The sequence below is a fragment of the Triturus cristatus genome, chromosome 3_2 (genome assembly GCF_964204655.1).
Source record: "Triturus cristatus chromosome 3_2, aTriCri1.1, whole genome shotgun sequence".
In the NCBI taxonomy this organism is placed as follows: domain Eukaryota; kingdom Metazoa; phylum Chordata; class Amphibia; order Caudata; family Salamandridae; genus Triturus; species Triturus cristatus.
Window position 1 is genome coordinate 870,772,885 of NC_140584.1, and position 20,346 is coordinate 870,793,230.

The 20,346-nt window shown below is 44.7% G+C and overlaps 1 protein-coding gene across 1 annotated transcript in view; it reads left to right on the forward strand.

The window, feature by feature from the left end:
• BLMH (bleomycin hydrolase) overlaps nt 1–20,346 on the forward strand; it is a 512,280-nt gene that overhangs the window by 206,554 nt on the left and 285,380 nt on the right. The window contains exon 8 of the mRNA XM_085649231.1: nt 11,692–11,850. Within this exon, the coding sequence (XP_085505357.1) occupies nt 11,692–11,850 (159 nt within the window). The remainder of the gene's footprint in view (nt 1–11,691; nt 11,851–20,346) is intronic.

Sequence of the window (20,346 nt, forward strand, 5' to 3'; positions counted from 1 at the left end):
GCAAGGATTATGCTTATCTCTCTTCGCTTTATTACAATCCAAAAAATCAAGCAGCCGGAAAAATAAACACATTATCAAACCAACAAAAAACTACAACTCCCTACAACCAGGGAGGAATGTAAGTCCATAGTCCTTCCACCATTTCCAACATTCACTGTACATAGTCCCATGTTTGTCTCTCCTCTTCCTCTTTCTTTTTGCGAGTTACGCCAATTTATCACTGGTCCTGTTTCGACCCATCAGTTCCTGGAAGGACAAAGATAAAATCAGGGTATAGAAGAACTCAGAGTCTGTAAAATATCACAAAAAAAACAGCATAGAACCGAGATTGAATGAAAAACATCTTAGCAAACACCAAGAAGAACCAAAAAGTGCTTACTTACTACCATACTGGCGGGTTCGCACCATCGTGCCCCGGGCGGGATAATCCTCGCCTCCATGTCCTTAATAGAATTGGAACTTACCCTCACTCTGCTTGGCAAATTCCGATTCTATGTCGGGACCGGAGGCTTCAGATTATGCTAGTTCAAAGCTTGCTTACTACCAACTGAGCCACATCCAGGACCGGTTTAAAATAAAACCTTTTGAACATAGAGTCCGAAGTCGCATCAAATCCTCCAGGCGCGCTCCCAATGCAAACGCCTTAGAGGCCATGGCTCCTCTAGTTGAATGAGCACCAGACTGTTTCGTATCAATGAACGCTTCTTGCATGACCCAACGCACCCATCTAGCAATTGTAGGAGAAGACACAGCCTCGCGTGGTTTCCTGAGTGCTATCAAGAGTTGTTGTTCACCCGGAGGGCGAAATTCCAGGATCAAGTCCTCATATGCCTTGAGACAATCTACCACGCACAATTTAGGGGTATCCCGAAAAGCCGGGTCCGACACTGTTCGGGTATGTGACTTGGTACGACGCCCTATTGTAAAAACGACCCCTTCTGGTGAAAAAGTTCTCGCCGAAATGTCCAGAGCTCGGACATCCGAAACTCTCCTGCATGAGACCAAACAAAGCAGCATAGCCAACTTAAAAGACAGTTCTTTCAACAAAAGATATTTAATGGGCTGCCAAGATAAAAAGAGATTCAGAACTAAGTTAACATCCCAAAGGACCGAATATCGATGTTCCGGAGGCAAAGACAACCGGATACCGCGCAAGAGTCTGCAGACCAAAGGGTGTTCCCCAACTGGATTCCCAGCTAACGGGATATGACCCACGGAAATCGCCGATCGAATCGCATTTATCGAGCGATACGCCAGCCCTGTAAATGACAATGCCTTTTATTTATCTGTTTTTATAATTAACATACAATTAAAAAGCATTGTCATTTACAATGCCAATAGCTCAAACTCTTGTATTTGCGAGACTTATTTCATTTCAAAGAAGTGGCCGCAGTTATCCCGGGCTGCTTGGAAAAGTGAAAGCTCGCCTGGTGCGCTGAATGTTGCAGGAAAGCATGTTGTGCCTGCAGTCGGAGCAACTCTTTAAAGAAAATAGTGCTTACAAACAAAATAAGACATACTGTGTAACAACAGAAGTAAATCGGTCAGTCCTCATAGGAGGTTACAAATGAAGACAAGGCGGCACTAAGGAGGTACTAACAAGCCTATTAACGAATCCGGACCCAGGCTTTACGAAGGAGAATGACACAATTCAATTAAAAATATAGGCGGGTGTGGCTGGAGCTTCAAGTCCATACTCGAATACAGCATGCACAGCAGAGCATGTACTGCCCAGGCTCGACATAAGAACCATGGGGTACATCACAATTCAACTTAAGCCAAGCCCAGATGATCAGTCCTGAGTACCCCACAGTTAGATCGTGTAAACAAAAATCAAAATAACAAGCTAGGAGAACAAGAGAGGAGTGGAAAGTGAAGCCTCAACTATCATGAAAGATGAGCAGCAAGCGCGCAGGGCGGTGTACAGAAGCAGCGCACACTGTGGAGGGTGGTGTACAGAAGCAGCGCACACTGTGGAGGGTGGTGTACAGACGCAGCGCACACTGTGGAGAGCTGGCCGGAAGGAGAACAGCACTCCCAGAAGGCTATGCCTCATTCAGACTCCAAGATGCCCAACTCACAAGGGATGGTGCCTACCACGGAGGGCCGGATGGCCGAGCAGAGTCCGTTGCTATTATCTCCTAGATCAGCACAGCTGAAAGACTTGGGGCAGTGTTCCCATGTCAGTCACATCATCAACTTATCACTGCCAAATCCGTGGCCACCTACTTATCTCAGACAACCAACAAGCATTGAAAATGCAATAGGCCTTGCCTTTTATTAAGTTAAAGCCATTTGCTTTGCTTTATAATACCATTAGCAAAGCAAATGGCTTTTACTTAATAAAAGGCGAGGCCTATTGCATTTTCAATGCTTGTTTCCTAGGTATTGGTGACGTGAAGAAACAGGAAGTGAGCTCCAGTGCTCCTATCGCCTCCTCCACCGTGACACCCATGTCCTCTTCCCTCAGCCTCCTTGGAGCATACTCGGACAGCGAGAGTGACTGACAACCCTGCTCTTTCAGCTGCCTCTGCCTCTCAGAACTGTTCCATCCAGTGGTCCGGATGAAGGCGCAGGTTCTGTCATGGCTCCCCTACCTTACGCCCACCTAGAAAACAAAGTAAGTGGAGCTGTGGAAGACCCAGACCGGAAGCACATGGGATAGATAGATGCACTTCAAAGCGGCTTCAGATTTAGTGACCTAAAAATCAAGAGGCTGCTGCTGTGTGATGGGGTCGCTGCGGGAGGCGGGCAGTCTGCGGGTGGTGTGTGGTACTTCAGCACTGCACAGGCTAGAGGGGAAATATTGGACACCAGTTACTCCGTCTTATGCTTTATTTCACAATTATATATGTCTGTACCTTGTAGATATTTTTTCTGATTTTAAATTAAAAAGTCTGTTTTGTGAAGGTGTTATAAAAGAAGGTTCTTTTCTATTTGTGGTGTTGTTTTTTTGGGGTGTATTCTATATGTGTGAGGTCATTAAAGCAGGCAGTGGAAGTTTTCCTTGCACAGCACATAGAGCAGTCGTGCAGCCCGCACACCACCTCTTTACTAGTTGGCACGACTGCCTGTAGAAGATGCGTGGGGCGCAGACCCCAGGGCCTTGCATCACTGGCTCGACAGCAGTCATAGACCCCCTCTGAGAGTGAGATGGGGGACTGAGCGTCCACCATGTGGCAGGACTGCTCCTGGGAGGGTCACAGCCTCGCCCTCATGGTGCTTGCTTGCGTCTAGGAGTCTGCTTGGGCTGCCCAGAGGAGGGCCGATGACCCCCAAGGCCCTCCCATTACAGAGCATGGGCAGGGAACCTGTTTCTCCCTGTTAGCTGAGTCTGGAGATGGGCAGATGAGCCCTCTCCTTGCAGACTGATAGAGGTAACATTCTGCTTTCACTTTCCTCGGCGACGTCCTGGCCGAAAAATACCTATGGCACCCTCCACCCACGCCCCAATAGAGAAATGCGGGTATCTGCCCTGCTTTGGGATAAAGGCCTGGGACCCGTCCAGTAGTGGTGGATTGGCCTACGGGTAGATCTGTGTGTCCCAACAGGCCAACGAGGATGGTGCCGAGCCTGGCCTGTGTCAGGCTGAACACAACACGACATTGACTCTGCCCAGCCCTGCCGGCTTTTCAGAGGCCGAGGCATAGTGCCCGTCCGCCCTCGTCCTTGTGGCTTTCCTCCCAGCGCCCCTCCTAAACTCTGCCTCTCTGTCCTTGTAAACTTGCACAATTGTTTTAGACTAACCCGTGAATAGACTTTTATAGCGCAGAGATCGGCTCTGTGGCACGCTTCTAGGCGCTCTGGTCTGCACTAGATGTGCACAGAAAAAATATGTGTTTTGGTTACATTTCTCTTAGGTAAACGCATGATGGGAGTTCACAGAGCTTCCGTTTATAGCTCGGGGACTCCTGCGCAACTATTTAAGAGAAGGAAAGATAGAAGATATTTTGGGGAGGAGGGACATCTTTCAATAGATATTGTAGGGGTGCACTGCGTAGAAATCCAAGGCTTCCGTCTTTGTTGGGCACTGTGTTTCCACCAGCTGGTTTTTGCAGCGATTTCGTTTGAATCGTTATTGTGTACATATTAAAGATCGTCCCATTCTAGCGCTGCGAGGCCACAGCTTTTCTTCCCAAGAGGCCTTCGAGGTGTATTTTCAATATCGCACATTTTCGAGCGCCGTTCTCGATATCTCTTGAAATGTGTGTACTTTTGGGCCTGTGTTGGTGAAATAGGCGAAGGTGCTTCTAAAATGCACCTCATGCCAGCAAAGGGCCGGCAGCTGAGCCTGGAAGCCCTAAGCCAGCCTGCGTGGGAGCCATGCGCGACAGGCAGCTGCTGCGCCGGTCACCTGCTGGCCACCACGGGCGACCACTCCATCAGGCCCGCACCTGTCTTTCAAATGAGGAGGGGGCTGCGAGCCGTGCCTTGGGGGGCAGGGGGAGAGGGGCATCTAATCTGCGCCCCGGTGGAGCCGTTCCCGCCATGATAACATTCCTGCACCGAAGACCCCAGAGGCCCGGCAGAGTGACTGGCGGAATAATCTGAGACTGACTTCCAATTTGCGGAACGTGCATTTTAATGTCCGCCCTCTGATGGGACGCAGAATGTCAGTGTTTAGCAAATAGCTTTCAGGATACAGCGCACTGCAGTATCGAGGGAGAGGAATTCGGCCAGGAGTGACACGGGGGAGAGGGGACATGGGGGCGCTGCAAGGTCTGAGGCAAAGGAGTGCCGAGGTGCGCTGGGGGGAGGCGTAAGGATGGGCAGCAAAAGGTCGGCTTGCAGGGAAGCAGGCCTCGCAAGGGGAGGGTTGTTGGCAGCGGCAGGCCACGCATGAAAGGTTTTCTTGTCTTTATGGGGCCATATGTTTGAAACACATGGTCCCATAAAGATAAGAAAACCTTTTACCACAGACGTAAAGGAACCGAGCCAGTCCAAATGGGATGGCTCCAAAAGAGAAAAGTGTACGTCACTAGACGCTCTTTTCCAATGGCTGGCCACCGTTTAGCATAAACGGTGACGCCAGCCAATGAAAGAGGGGTGGGGCTTAAAGCCCACTACAGAAATCTCCTCTAAATCGTTAAATCTCGCCAGCGAGACTGCGCAGTCTTACGCCAGGCGAGACCTAAAAAGGAACAATGCTTCAGGGCACAGCCTCCACTATGCATATTCTTCTGAATTCTGGCCCTCCGCCAAACCTTTATGGCGAGGATTAGACGGAGCACCAGGGACAGGGCTGAGCACAGGGGGTGGGGCCTATGAGATCACTTCAGGGGTAGGTTTTCTAGAGCTCAAAAGCAAAAACGCATAGGTTTCTGCTACATTTCTTGGCATGGTCCCTAAATGCCTAGTTGGCATTTTGTAAGGTTTTTGTTGGAGAGACTGAAAAAGAAAGGCAAAGAATATGGTATGGCGGAACCTAGCTCCCTTAGCAGTGAAGCAGAGAAATCAGTGTATACAAAAAGCGGAGACCGGATTACTGCAATAAGAAGGTGATGAGATGGGGTGCACAAACTGGACAGTTCTAGACCCCACTGTTCATATTTACGTTCACAAATAAAAGAACAGGAAGAGAAGGCCCTTAGAAGCCATGGACTTGGGCCCCGGAGCCCACCTCTTTTTCATTGACCCAGAGCCTTCTCCCTCTTCAGAAAGGATTCATCATGTTTCAAATTACTTTCAGCTCCTCCCCACCCAGGAAATAACACTAATCTGTCTCCTTCGTACTAATGAACATTCTAAGAGAAGTGCACATGCTTTACACTGGGAGATTCCTAATAAATTTATTAGTTGGATTTAATATAACTAACAGATAACTTGCTGGGAGAAAAATAACGGAGTTTGAGCAAATATTTTATGCTGACAAGACTAAAGCCTTTTACAGAAGTGTGAACTCCTAGACGCAGGTATCAGGTCTTTCACAGCTGGTCATTCTGCCTCACTCACCACCAGCAGGGAGAGCGGAAAAGGGTCACGGGCTGAGACCCTCAGCAAGCTCCACCCACTCGTGACACTACACGTTCTCACTGTCCCATACCAACATGACCGCCTGAACAGTTACCAACACAAACTTCTCACACCGCTCACCAATGAGAGCTTGCTCACACAAGCTAGCAGGACGAGTCTTTCCTTCTGCCTCTCAACTGCAAGATTCTACTACTGGCTCCAGTTTCTCACAAGGTGTGCCAATTTAAGCTTACCAAGGCCTACACAAACTGCCAACCGCACCTATGAGCCCTGCCAAGCACACAATAAAGAGAATAGTGCAGACTCCATCCATGCTTAATATTCGGCCTCCTAGAAGGCCGTGCTAAAAAGAATACACGCTGTGGTGGGGCAGGGATCTAAGGATACAGTGTGGAAGGATGTACTGTGAGACCTTGCAGCATTGGAAGGAGAGCTTCACGGACCTGGTGTATTTTAAGACTAGAAGGACCACAAGCATTAGGAGCTCAAACATACAGGGCGCTACAAAGAACAGAACTGTGTAGGAGTTGTGGGTCGGGTAAATCAGAGAAAAGCTAAAATCATGTGACTGAAAAACACATACTTGGCATAGCACTGAAAACTTGTGTAATTCATTGACATCACCAATATTGCATTCATTTATGATACACATTTACAGCTGAGTTTCTAGGAGTGCTGCACAAAAATTCACAGATTTCTGGACATGAGCAAAACTAGACATAGTGCTTCTTAAGTAAAACCTTCTATACCCACTACAAACTATGTTACGCTTGTCTTGAAGAGACGCCGTGCGTGAGCGAAATCTCCGGGCCGTGTGGGTGGGGCCTAATGCCGACAGGGCGGACACCAACCCCGCTTCCACAGAAGCCGGACACAAAAGCAACGACAATAGATCTCGCCAAGGCGAAGCAGCACATGCTCTGCATCGCAGGCGAGATCTAAAAAAGCCTGTAAGAGCCCTGCTGCCTCTGTGGTGTTGCAGGGGGAGTCGAGCCCCCCGTAGCTCTCACCACAGATGGTGAGGTAATCCACCCCTCGTGATGCCATAATGTGGGAAGAATGTGGGTGGGAGGGCGTATTCAATCAATGACGTGCTCAGGGGCTGTGGGCGAGCACCATTGGCCATTGTGTGCACACTGATCCATACGCTGACATACATGCCGTTGGTTTCGAAATGGACATGTTCCCTCCAAGTAACACCGAATATATTGTTCATGTTCTGGGAATGACGAGGTGCACACGTGGAGGGCTCTGTGCGCAGTGAATGTCGTGTTGTGCGTGTAATGTACTGACTGGGCGGTACTGGATGGAAGATATGCCTGAGCACTTAACTCACTGGCACTGCCAAGGTCATGGGTCAGTTGACGTCAGCCCATGCGGAAGGACTGCTCATCACTTCCCATGGACATGTTTACCTGGTACAATATTGATAGAACAAGATTTAGTTTTTCCTCAGTGTGGTATTACCTCCAAGTTCCGCAGGACGGAATGGGGGGAAACGCTGTAACACTGTATGTTTTCCCTTTTTCATACTTAAAATCTCAGAATATTGTGGTTTTTCTCAACACTAATTTTGCCTAGTTTTAATTTACCTGGTCGACTTTGTGCAGGAAAACAAAACCAAACAGTTCAGTTCAATGCTTTCCAAACTTTCTGCAGCCAGATGCAATAATATGTAAAAAATAAGTCAAAGAATGCAAAGGACATAATATGATTGCTCATCTTTATTTACACATGGCTTAATTTATTTGCACATTCTAGTATTATTGGTTATGTGCAATAGTTGCTCTGCCTGCGTGCCTGTCATTACTCCTGCAAGACTGCCCCTCGTCCACTCCTAGCAGGGATACCCCTCCTGTCAGAATCTACCTCTCCTGCCCATCTCTCTGTCCCACCCCTGCCTAAAATGAGACCTGAATCTCTGCCCCCTCCCCCCCCCCCGCCTGTCACTGCCCCGGTCAGTCTCTCCTGTTTTATAAATCTGACCCCCTCCTGTAATTCCTTCCTGCCACATCCCCAATTGCTCCCCTTCTGTCAGTGCTCCTGTCTAACAGCCTCCTCCTGGCAGTCCCTCCTGTCTGTCGAATCCCTGACCCCCTCTCCTGCCAGTACTCCTGCCTGACAGACTGCCCCCATCCTTGCCGGACAGGATCTGCTTCCTCTCCTTCCTTTCATCAAGTCATGACAGGCATACTCTTCCTTCTGTCACCTGCTCTCTTTCTTTCGTCCTTTCCTATCTGCTTGTTGCTACAGCTTGTCTTTCACACAGTGGTTCACTCGGTTCAGTTTCTCTTGCCCGACTATGCCGCCTGTCAGACTGCCTTTCCAATTACCCCGCAGACTCTGCGCCCTCTCCTGTCTTTCATTGAGCTGTGGTAGGCAGATTCTGCTTCCCTACTTTCCTCCTTCCTCTTCCTGGCAGAGTCTACTGCACTTCTACCTGGACAGTTTTGCCAGTCAGTCTTTGTTAGAACAGATTCGCAGTTGCTTTATTAACCTTCCTGCTTTCTCAAATTTTCTTGAAAATGCACCATTTGCCCACTCTTTTTTTCAAAATTTTCTCGGGGAGAGAACACTCCGACCCCCCCGTAGGTGGTTCGGGATCGCTCGCTATACTGTATTACCGTGTCGCAAAATGATGCTTGTCAAAAAAGTGTCACCAACATGAAAAGTTTGGAAACCTGTGTGCTATGGTGCCATTCCAAATCCAGAAAATGTTCTACATAAAATGGCATCATAAGACTGTCGGATTCTTGTAAATCAATGCTGTCATCCAATTCCGCTCCCAAAATCCGATTAAGTTTAGCCTACAATGGGGCAAAATGAGTTCCTGTCGCAACCCTCTGACTATAGAGGCTATTCTGGAATAAGAAGTTGTTTTCTAAAATAAATTTAGAGGAGTCACCCAGCATCGCATTGTGCTTAAGATAGTTAGGGTTTAGTGTCTAAAAATTCTTTCCTAGCTGCTAAATCTGTATCATGATCAATACACGTATACAAAGATTTTACATCCATAGTAGCCATCACAAAATCTGAGTCCCAAGGTATGTCATAAATTTTTCTTAAATCATTAGTATCTTTGATATATGATAGTAAAGCACACACCATGGGTTGAAGGAAGATGTCAATAAATTCAGCTGTGTTGAGTGAGTGAGCTTTTTCCTGCTATACAGGTGGAGGCACCCCTTTGTGTATTCTCGGTAGAAGTAAATAATGGGTACCTGAGGTAACTCACTGTCAAACCCACATTTTTCGTCAGAAATAAGTCCTAAATCATCTGTTGCCAGTCTGTTGCTAGATTGTTATTGTGGGATAACACTCCATAGGGTTACATACAAGGTGTCCAACGCTAGCCTTCAAGTGGAGTCACGTCTGTCACTAAACAACCAGTCTCCGATCCGGACCATTTGATCCACCCAATAATATACACCCAAGCCACACTGAACACTTGCACCCTGAAATGGTGACCGTTTCAAATGCATAAATAGAAGTTTTGACATTGACAGACAAGATCATGGAGATAAAGTGAATGCAAATATGTATTCTGTATCTAGGTATTGAGTGCGTCCAGTTATGTGTATGTTACTACATGACAAACTGGTGTGGCTCCTCCTTCGAGATTACAACTCCCTCTGCATACATATTGTCAAACGTGCTGCTTCCGTTCAATATCTGTCTGCCCGTTGATTACCCCTTACTTACGTAGGTGGAATCAGTCTTATCTTAAATTTAAACATGTCAGTATACTCTATAGAAAAACCCATTTGGCTACTTTGCCTGGTCTTTCAATGTCAACCTCATTTCAGTTAGTGTGGTTTGAATTGGGTTTTAATTCGTCCTGATCCCTTGTTCAACTACATTAATTTGTGGTTTCCGTTTACTACGGGCGTCGCTGGGTACTTTCTTAGCTTGCATTTATACAGAAATACTAAAACCGTAACAGGCACAGAGGCGCATGACCATCTCATGTATTATGTGCTAAAGTTAATACAATACTCATTTACGACAAGACATCCACTGTGAAATATAAGAAACTAGCCAAATGTAAATTCTTCCATGTAACAAAAATTATTCATCCTATGAGGAGTTTACAGATGCTTGGTACTCAATAAAGAGAAATATGAAAAAGTTACTTATATAATTAATGGCCAATTGAGACGTTATACCGTATTATGTTTCTGCTAAGAGATGGCTGAGAGTTTGTTTATTCTTCTTTTTAGTCCAACAGTGAAACGATTTTATAGAGAATATTTCCATTTTATAAATACAAAAGATTAAACTGTAATGCATGCCGTCATATCTTAGCATTTACAAAATTAGTGTTTGAAATGAAGCAATCAATGTGTGCTTGTTTATTTGTATGTAAGCCAAACCCATTTTTCATACAAAAATGTAAATCTTTTAGAACAGTTACTTTTGAACGTTTGGGTCACAGCTATTTGCCTTTTTTCTTCCTGTTTCAGTACGTGAGCTAAGCACATTTTCAAGTTAATATCTACTATTTCCGCAGCTTTCACTATTGCTAATATCTTTTAGGTCTCGCATGATGTTTGGTGGCAGGACACCTATTTTGTTGCAGCCTACCCATTGCTTTCCATTGGCTGGCTTTATTATCACCCATTTTCTTGCTTATTTGATGGATTTCCTTCATCTTCATGTGTTTGTCCCTCCCCTGGAGCATAGCCTCTATGCCATTCTTTTCATTGGCTTACTTGTATCCTTCTACTGCTCTCTTTTTGGGAACAATTTTTTTTTTTTTTGGTTAAACATTCTGTGAGAGTTTTCCAGCTGTTCTATGTGTGATTCTCCTTCCTCCATTCCAAATACCCGCACCTCTTGTGCTCTGTGTTGCTTTCTCACTCATGTGCTGCTCATTCTCGTGTGCTTCTCCTACTGCCAAACTCCCACGCTCATCGCTCTGTTGTTTTCTCTTGTCTTCTCTGCTGCATCACACTCTGCTGCATATGCTGCTTTTCCCCTCCGCGACTACCCAGCTTTATTTTTTTTTAAGCACCCCACCCAACCAACCCATTCCCCTCTTCTTTCTGCCACCCACTTCTGTTGTCCCTCCCCAAGGTAGTCTTTAAAAAATATATATTTTGAAGGGACAGACTACCTTACAAAAGTGATTTAACGCTAGTGACATAATTTTTTTTTGTTTTAACTGCTCCATTTTTTTGACCTGTAAATGATTTTTTTTTTTAATGCTGCCTATGTCACGGTTATACTGGTGCATGCCTGTGAAATAATGCGGCTACGTCCTCGCATCTTTTCTTTCTTTTTATTTTTCTTCACACCACATTGGCGAAGCCATTATTTCCAAACGGTCTGACCTATAGGCTTTGCCAGTGCCATCTTATTTCTGTCTCATGGATTACAAATATTAATATAATTGTTCTTGAACATTATTTTGTACTTTTACAGTGTTTACATTATTTATGACTGCTGTTTGTACTTTTTGATCTTAACATTTTTATCTCCCGAGTTTGTCATTCACCGTGCATGGGTAGCTCTAAACCGTCACCCCTTCTCTCTATTGAATAGCCATCAAAAAAACAAGCAACTCGGTTCTTGAGTGATAGAATTTATTTATTACTTAACAAATGCCCCTTTATCTGATGAGCTATCTCTTACATTCATGGTGCAGTTAACGCTTGGCTCTTTTTACTTGAGTGTACTGATTAAAGAGTTTCAAACAACCCCTTTTGCTTTTGACAGATATGCCTGGTTAACGACCCGAGGCCATCTCATGAGTACGGAAAGCTCTACTCGGTGGAGTTCCTTGGAAACATGGTTGGGGGAAGAAAGACCCTGTACAACAACCAACCCATTGATACCCTGAAAAAAGTTGCGGCTGCTTCCATCAAAGACGGCGAGGTTGGTTTGAATAATGTTTGTTGTTGCAAATACTTTTCCTCTTTATCATTCCTAACCATGATCTATTGTGTGCTCATTGTGCATCTCTGACAACAGCAATTATAAGGTTTACCTGAATGTAGCTCAGTCACCTCCTTGGCACCCAGTTTCTTAACTTACTGTCCAAGTCATTTCAATAATACTCATCTCGCCCTGCAACTTCACTTGTTACATCTTAAAAGCCTTGTCTGCGTCCTATCTTTTAAACTGCACATTCTTTACATGAAAAATAAAATGTAGTCCTAAATTCTTTTATTAGGGTTGCAGTTTGAGGTTTTGAATAATTACCACATTAGATGGCTCTGCATTGATGGACTTTGGCAGCAGCGGGTGGTCCATTGTGTTTCATTGTCAATGTGGTTCCTATTTCTTTTTATAAAGTATATAGTTTGAGGTTATCTGAGGCTTTATGATGGGAAGGTTTAAAACTATTGCATTTAGCTGCTTGAGTTTATTGCACAGGGGTCACATTCTATGAAATGAAAGGAATGCACTTACACTTCTATATTTAGAACATGGTAGGTTTTCCTTAATGAGCTGTCTAGGGATATTTCCCAGCTGTATGTGAGTTCATAATTTCTTAGATATGTTTAGTCATGTACGAAAAATTGTGTTTTTAGTAATGGAACTAAACAGGAGGTAAAAACAAAATTCAGTATTTGTCAGTGTTTCTATCCTTTCCGGGGGTATTTCAACTCTAAATACTCTGGCTCCTAGTGTTGGTGGGCCACAATTGAGTAACTGAGAAAGAGACTGGTTTTCAATTTTTTTCCGACTGGCAGGAAGCTGCTGTGGTTTTGTGTAAAAAGAGCAAACCAAAAAAAAGTAAAAAAGCACAGGGAGAGAGAAAATACGATGAACCAAGCTAGATGTTTGGTTTGCCATGGGAAATCGGGTTCCCTATATCTCCAGGTCAGCCTTTCAAAGATTTGCAAATAGTGGACTGTCTATCATATCATCACACGATATCAAGAGATGCAACCTATAAAATAAATCACTAATCCCCACTTATAATTTGTATTACATACCAAAGAAAATTAATCATTTAGTAAGGAAACTGGGTTGTTGTACTAGATCTACATAGAGCTGGCTCACTTCTTGCATATGGTACCTATTTAAAGAAATCCTAAGTTTAAGTGGAAGAGGGAGTTGAAACAGTATTTGAAAAGTAAGTTAAGCCAAGGCAATTTTTGAGACAAAAGCCCTCAAAGGGAGATTGTGGTCAGTTTAGCACTGCTGTTATATGTAATCTCAATTTCTCGGGCCATTATCATGGGCCATTACCATGAGGAATTAGTTGGAGAAAGCATATCGTGGTTGATGGAGGTTTTGAGGTCTGCACCATCAATTATATAGGGTTTGAAAGTTGTGCAGTGGAATGAAAGGGAAACCCGGTACTAACGTTTGGTGGGCTAAAACTTCTATTTGGAACTCGTCTAGGCAAGTTGATTGCTCATAACTGTAAATTCAGTTGGGACATTTGTTCTATGAATAATCTACCTTAACATTTCCTTACTGTGCCCTTCTGAGAGCTGTGTTAGCCATTGTGTAGTCTGCTGCATTAATACAAACAAGGACAAAAATGCCTTGAATATTCAAGATGATGTGAATTGTGATCAGTGTATGAAAGATAAAAAATTCGTTTTGACCGTAGAAGAACAGTCCTAAGAATGGAATGTCAAACTTTGTTCTTTGAAGCCTTCACCTATAACAGATTTTCTTGATATCCAGGTAGAGGGGTAAGTATGTTTGCGTACATTGTATCTTGGGTGAAATTATTTACATATTAAGTTTATATACCTGAAAATCTGGCATTGATTCAGTCCTTTAGTTGTAGGAGGAGACCGTTTAGAAGGAAAGTCTAAAATGTAGTGGTCAATAGGAGTTGCACATTGTTGAAATAATGGTATGTGCAAGATTATCAACGGTGGAACAAGACAAGAAACCTCTTTTTTGAACTCTGAAAATGGCCTTTAATCATATGTCTGGCTACATGTAGAATTTCACAATACTTTTTCTACCAGAGAAATTAGTTTAGGATTTAAAAAAGCAATGAATACATAAAGGAAATGTTTTTTCATTATTGTGAAAAAAATAAAACGAATCAATATACAGCAAAAGACCACTAGTAAATTGACTTAAAATGGCTGCTGCATTGTTACTGCCCAAAGCTTTTTAAAGGAAAAAAATTAAGGAAACTGTATTCGTATGCATTCAACAAGGCACTGTACTGACACTTTAAGGAAACCTAGGAGCACATAGGCCTAAAAATGTAGCCTTGGCAGCTGGTCCCGACAGTCTGTTTTTTCACCTCTGTCAGCATACCTGAACTTGCGGCACTGCCCTTCATCTACTTTAAATGGAAATTGCTATTAAAAGCAATTTTGTGTTGCTCTATGTATACTTTTATATCAAGATTTTTTCTGATAGATGACCAAAGTAGGGCAAGATGGTAAATTCATGTTCATTTTCCTACAGTTTTATTAATCTTGGAAATATTATTAAACCTGGAAGAGCATTTTCTGCTCTGAGGGTTACGATTCTTCATTGTATGACCAATTTCGATACAACATTTAGATGACCAGGAAGAACCTAGGTCTTATGTTGCTCTAAATCTCCGTTGTGCGCAGTCTGACTCCTCAAGTATACGTTAAGATGTTCCTTAGAGACTTCACACTATCTTGTGTGGCCCTTGTTACAGAAAACACACTTCAAGATTGATTCAGGTTCATATTATCAACTTTGACCTCTTAAAATATCTGTGGCAGTAACTTTTGATGTGAAGTGCCTCAACAACAAGATGGTCTCTGTGTACATCAAGGTATGACCGTGATGCTTAAATCCTGATGATGATATTGGGTATTTAAATAGTGCTGCGTTCGCTAATTCTCCTTCAAAGGATCTCCACTTGTAAACATGAACCCTGAATAGCCCGCCCACATGCTGAATCCCAGAAGACTTTTAAAAGAAAATGTTTCACATTCGCCTTTTTCAGAAAGACCAAAAACCTTCATGTTTTTAAAGATAAACAGTTTAGCAGCCTATATAACAGGCTATTGGTCAATTTAATGTATTTACTTGAAAAATTTCATTTTTTATAAAAATGTATACTTGTCACTAGGGAACTAAGTGACAAAGAAAAAACTTCTTTCAGAACTTTTTTTTATAGAGAAAGTGAAGGGAAGAGAGTAGGACAATATAGCCAAATAGGCTGCACCAAATAAAGTGAAAAACTGACAGTGCAAATTTGATAGCTCCCATCCTTGCTCCCATCCATCCCATCTTGCTCTCTGTGGCTGTTGCTTCATTTCTGCTGATCCGGGTGACAGGATCCTGGAGCACTTAACTTGGCCTTTTTTGACGTTTCTTCACTTTGAAATCATTCCAAACCCTTCTTAAATTAAGTATACTTTACATCCTTAAAGATGTAGAGTACTTTCCTGCCATTTTTGTGAAGTGCTCTGCTTGTGGCAAGAAAATGTTAAAAACAGATCCTCATGATCGTTGTATTCTTAGTCTACCGGATTACCACGTAGTTTAAACACAGCAGAACCATCTCCAGACGCACCTTGAAGGACTGGGAGAAGATTCACCATCATAATGAAGAAAAGCAGTGAAGGCAACAGAAGACGCTGTCTAGAAGAACTGGGACATCAGAGAAGTGAAGAGAGAGTGTTCCCACTACCAGTGCCCTCATCTCCATCTGAGGATTCTTTCAGAGAGAGATCCAAAAAGAAACACCACAAAGAAAATGTGTACCATCACTGGTCTACGTCATGACAAAATACTGCCTCAACGTGTTCGCTGTTAAGCATTTGCTCGATGTTGAGGGAGGGAAGGAGACTGATATTAAACTACCATTCAACATGAAAATTTACACAATTTCCTGTTTCCATTCAGACGTACACTGAGTGGCTCACCAAAATGAAGACACAGATGCTACCTTCTACCACTGGATCTGACTGCTCAAGAGCCTATTCTTCATCCATGCCTTTACCCTTATCCGTAGAGATAGCGGACGCACAATCTCCGGATCTTCCTCTTCTTCTAGCAGAGGCACTTGCAGAACCTTCTCTGCCTTCATCACCAGCACCAAAGATATTTGGGCATGGTCCCTACCATCAGCTTTTGCTGCTGTCTCTCCAAGTAGATCTAGGACGAGATGTTGGAGACCTCGATCATGCTACAGAGGTCAAGAACAAGGTCAATATCTCACCATTGGTCTTGCCAATCTAAGCAATTCTAAGCGTTCAAGACATACTTCCTCCATTAGGACCTTTTCAAGATGCAGATGACCATCACAGTCAATCTCATTTTACTCCTGGTCTTCCTGTACATCCCAGACTGGAAAGTTTTCACCAACCTTGACAGACTTGCCTCCTGCACAATTCTCTCATGTTAATGACCTCAATTCTTTCCTTGAGGTAATCATCAGAGGTGACATAAACTCTGTATACACCTGCCATATACAACTACTTTGACAGCAATCTCTTCAGACTCCACCAAAACTCATCTTCAAGCCCTCCATTCTCATTTATGCCAATTTTGTTTGAAACATCAATGCAGCTTTATTTTTTTCACCAGCTGCTGCGAAAGCAGTTCAAAAGTTTCATTAAAAAAACATGCCAGATCAGGATCTACTGTTCCTCCCATCTGGCCCTCCACTTGACTCTGCCATGGCAGCTTTGGTGAAAAAAATACCATGCCACTTCTCCTTCGTCAACTGTTCCTCCAGACAAGAAGAGGAAGAAGCTTGACTATATGGGAAGGAAAATGTGTGTAACTGAAAAAACATATTAAATCAAAACCAATTATCATTGCCTCCCCCCATCCAACCCCTCCGTGCATGACGGACTTAAAACTACCCGCCCTCCCAACTGCGCAGAGTGCTTAATTCCCATCCCTGGTACCTGAATGGGGGGAGATTTGTCCGCAGACCCTTTCAGAACACCCCAAATCTATAGTGCATCTTGGTGGCATACTCCTACTTATTGCTTCAGTACAGTGGAAATAGGTGGCAATCATGCAAACCCAAACAGGTATAAGTCAGCATTAAAGTGTCAAGTGGTCAACAGTTGTCGCAGCTTCGTGTCACTGTCTCGATAGGTGTATCCGCTGTATGTTCTCTCAGACTGCAGTTACAGGGCGTTGTTTTTTATTTTTTTTATTTTTATTAACAACAAATTAACACTTAAAATAGCATATTACAGACAATATCATATAGAGTATTGCAGTTGACAACTCTCCACTTCAAAGGCGTATTCCCAGCTGGGGTAGAAGAGAGCACAAGACGTCAGACAGACCAGCCTTACTCAGCGTCCGATAGTGGTAGGCCTCTCGACGGCTCACAGATGTCCCCCCGTAAGTGATCCATTTCTGCCATATTTGCGACCATTTGTTAGGGCAGCCTCCTGAAAGGTATACAGTCTTTTCTGTGAACATACAATGATCCATGTCATTCTCCCAAAGTCTCAGGGACGGTTTTCAACTTTCTCCCCACAACTTTGCAATATTGCGTTTGGCGACCATCATTCCCAATGACACCCATACCTTATCTTTGACATTTAGGTCTGTAGGGCCCCAGATATTTAAAAGAGGGCGTTGTTTTCTTATGGTCAGACTACGTCTGCTTTGTTCATTCCCTTGCATGTTTTTCCAGTGCGATACTATCAGTCCTGGGATTCGCTACTTGGGAGAGGCTTCTCACTCTTCTCTGCTCGCCTGTGATGTCCTTTCCTGCCCTCCCGTTGCTTCTGGCTCTGTTGGTGTTCCATCTTGCGAGCACTGCACCCCCCTTCTGCCAGTTCGTCCTGAGCCTGAGGCCTGGCGCCATCCCTCAAGCCATTCTTGGGCCTCGGCGGGTGTCGCAAAAAAAATGTTTTTCCCTCAGTTTCCACTCTTAGTTTTGCCGGGAATAGCCTTGAGTATTTGAGTTCACGGTTTTGGAGCTATTTAGTTACCTCCAGAAATCCGCGGCGTTTCTTCGATACTGTTGCCGTGTAGTCCGGAAAGATTGCTATAGTACTGTTTTTCAGACGCAGGGAGGGGGCAACGGGGGCCGCCTGTAGAATCAAGTCGCGATCCCGGAAATTAAAGATGCAGGCTAGTATTGGTCTAGGGGTGCCCCCTGAAGGCCAAATGTCCAGGGTTGGGGGAGGGGAGGGGTTGCTCTTATTTAGTCTCTTATTATATACTGCCCACGAAGCTGCGGGTCTGTTGAATAGCTCAATGCGCGGAGGTGTTATTAGGCCCTGAGCGCCTCTACTCAGGTCTCGATGCTTCTACAGTACCAGCCGTCGCTTAGTACGTATTCTCATACCGGCTTCCTCTTGATTGCCTTATTGCTAGGTGTTATGACCATTCCGTGCATTACGGTGCGGCACACTGGTCGCGTCGAGAACTTAAAGGGATTATATTGAGGGGCGGGGGAAGCTGATCCAACGCCCCCGGAGTATGTAAGATGCGCTGGGTCTCTTCTTAAGCAGTCGGACACACGCGTGGTCTCATCTAGTTTCGCTGCCCCGTAAGGAATCTGCCGTTTTTTAAGCAGCTGCTCGGTGCCTATCTGCTCTTAATCTACTCCTTCTGCACCTTACTGACTGTTTCTCGGCGGCGTCGCCTTCTTCTAGGTGTCTGCCTTATCCGGCTCACTGAATTTTGCCGTCTTGGCTAGGGCCGCTTTATTCCGGATGGTCGGCGCTGATTTCACTCGAGGTGCTGGTCATGGATCACGGCACAGGCCACGTCCCCTCCGCGTCCTCACTTCTCCCCTGCGCCGTCTCACCGGCTTCGGATCGAAGTCTGCTCCGATGTATACCTCCGTTCTTTCTGCACTAGCCGATCTTCTTTGCCAATGCAGCGTAGTCGTGTCTGTACGTGCAGGAGGCAACGCTCTCAGTATGGGCGGCGTCAAACAGACTCCAGTCCCCAGCTTCAAATTGCGACGGAGGCCGAGCCACTTTGTTCCGATGTCGCCTCGGTGGAATGCATTAAGTGGTGCTCTTGACCAGTGTTTCGAATGCCCACGTACTTCCGATTTTCCTCCCCCTGCTTTTGGGGAGTGTATGCCCACGTATTAGTGATCAGATCAACGGGGTGTTGGCTGAGTCTCAGGGCTTCTCTAGGCTGCGGCCATTTCCTTCGGCTGCAAGCCACGCCCCTCCCTTTTTTGTGGGGGGGAGCTGCACGACTTCCTCTCTTACTTTTCAATATTGACCCAGGGATGTGATCCCCAGGTCCTTGTTGAGGCTTGAGGAGAGGCAATGCATCTCCCCCTCCCCTTTGTTTTTAATGGTGGCCCCTGGGTTCTATTTCATTTTTAGAAAAAACATATTTTGCCCCCGCGGGGATCCCTCTGGGACCCCACCATAAGGCCTAGAGGTGCTGAATATCCCCACCCTCCCCGGGCCCTTTTTTTTTTATATTGGGGAGGGAGGCCTCTGGCCATAACTGGCTTAGGGAGGGGGGGGCTGCACGACTTCCTCTCTTACTTTTCAATATTGACCAAGGGATGTGATCCCCCAGGTCCTTTTTGAGGCTTGGGGACAGGCAATGCATCTCTCCCTCCCCTTTGTTTTTCATGGTGGCCCCTGGCTTCTATTTCATTTTTAGAAAAAACATATTTTGCCCCCTCAGGAGTCACTCTGGGACCCCACCACAAGGCCTAGAGGTGCTGAATATCCCTACCCTCCCACTTATATATTATTTTTTAATCCTACTCCGGACATGGGAACTAAGTCCTGTAATGGCTTCCTGCAACATTTGTCCTCATATTGCAGGCTGCCGATCAGAGTGCTCGCTTCCGTAGTAGTGTGACTTGTGTGGGGGCGAATGGGCCCAGGAGGGAATAAAAACTCCACTGGGCCAATCCGAACGCTCTACTTTTTTAAAATTGTGTTTGAGGGGCTCGCTTGAGAGTTGCGCAAACCCAACCATCCAGATATACAAATATTTTTCATCCCTAGTATCTCAAAAACCACTGAACGAATGTACAGCCAATCACAAAAAGCACGCTTCCTGGACCAAGATCTAGCTTCCTGACAAATTTGGTGTATTTCTGTTTAACTGTTTTTGCGATCTCTTTTTCCGCAAAGTCTATGGAAATCTCAGCCCCAGCTTGACGAATCACTCCAAAACTTTCCAGGAAGGAGCTGAGGTGAATGAAGTTTTGTGAAGATATGTCAAATAGCACCAAAGTTGTAAGGAAACCAAAAAGTTCTCTTCCTGTGGAAACGCTGACCTAACTATAACTATGCAGTTGAGACCGCCACTGGGGGACATATATATATAATATAGGTATAGATATATAGATATACATAGATATAGATCTAGATATATAGATATAGATATCTAGATAGATAGATATTTCCATCACCACTTATGTCCGTAGGGAGTCTCTGCATACAGGACCGGAGCATCCAGACCATATCCATTCACTCTTCTTTCCCACTTGAAAGA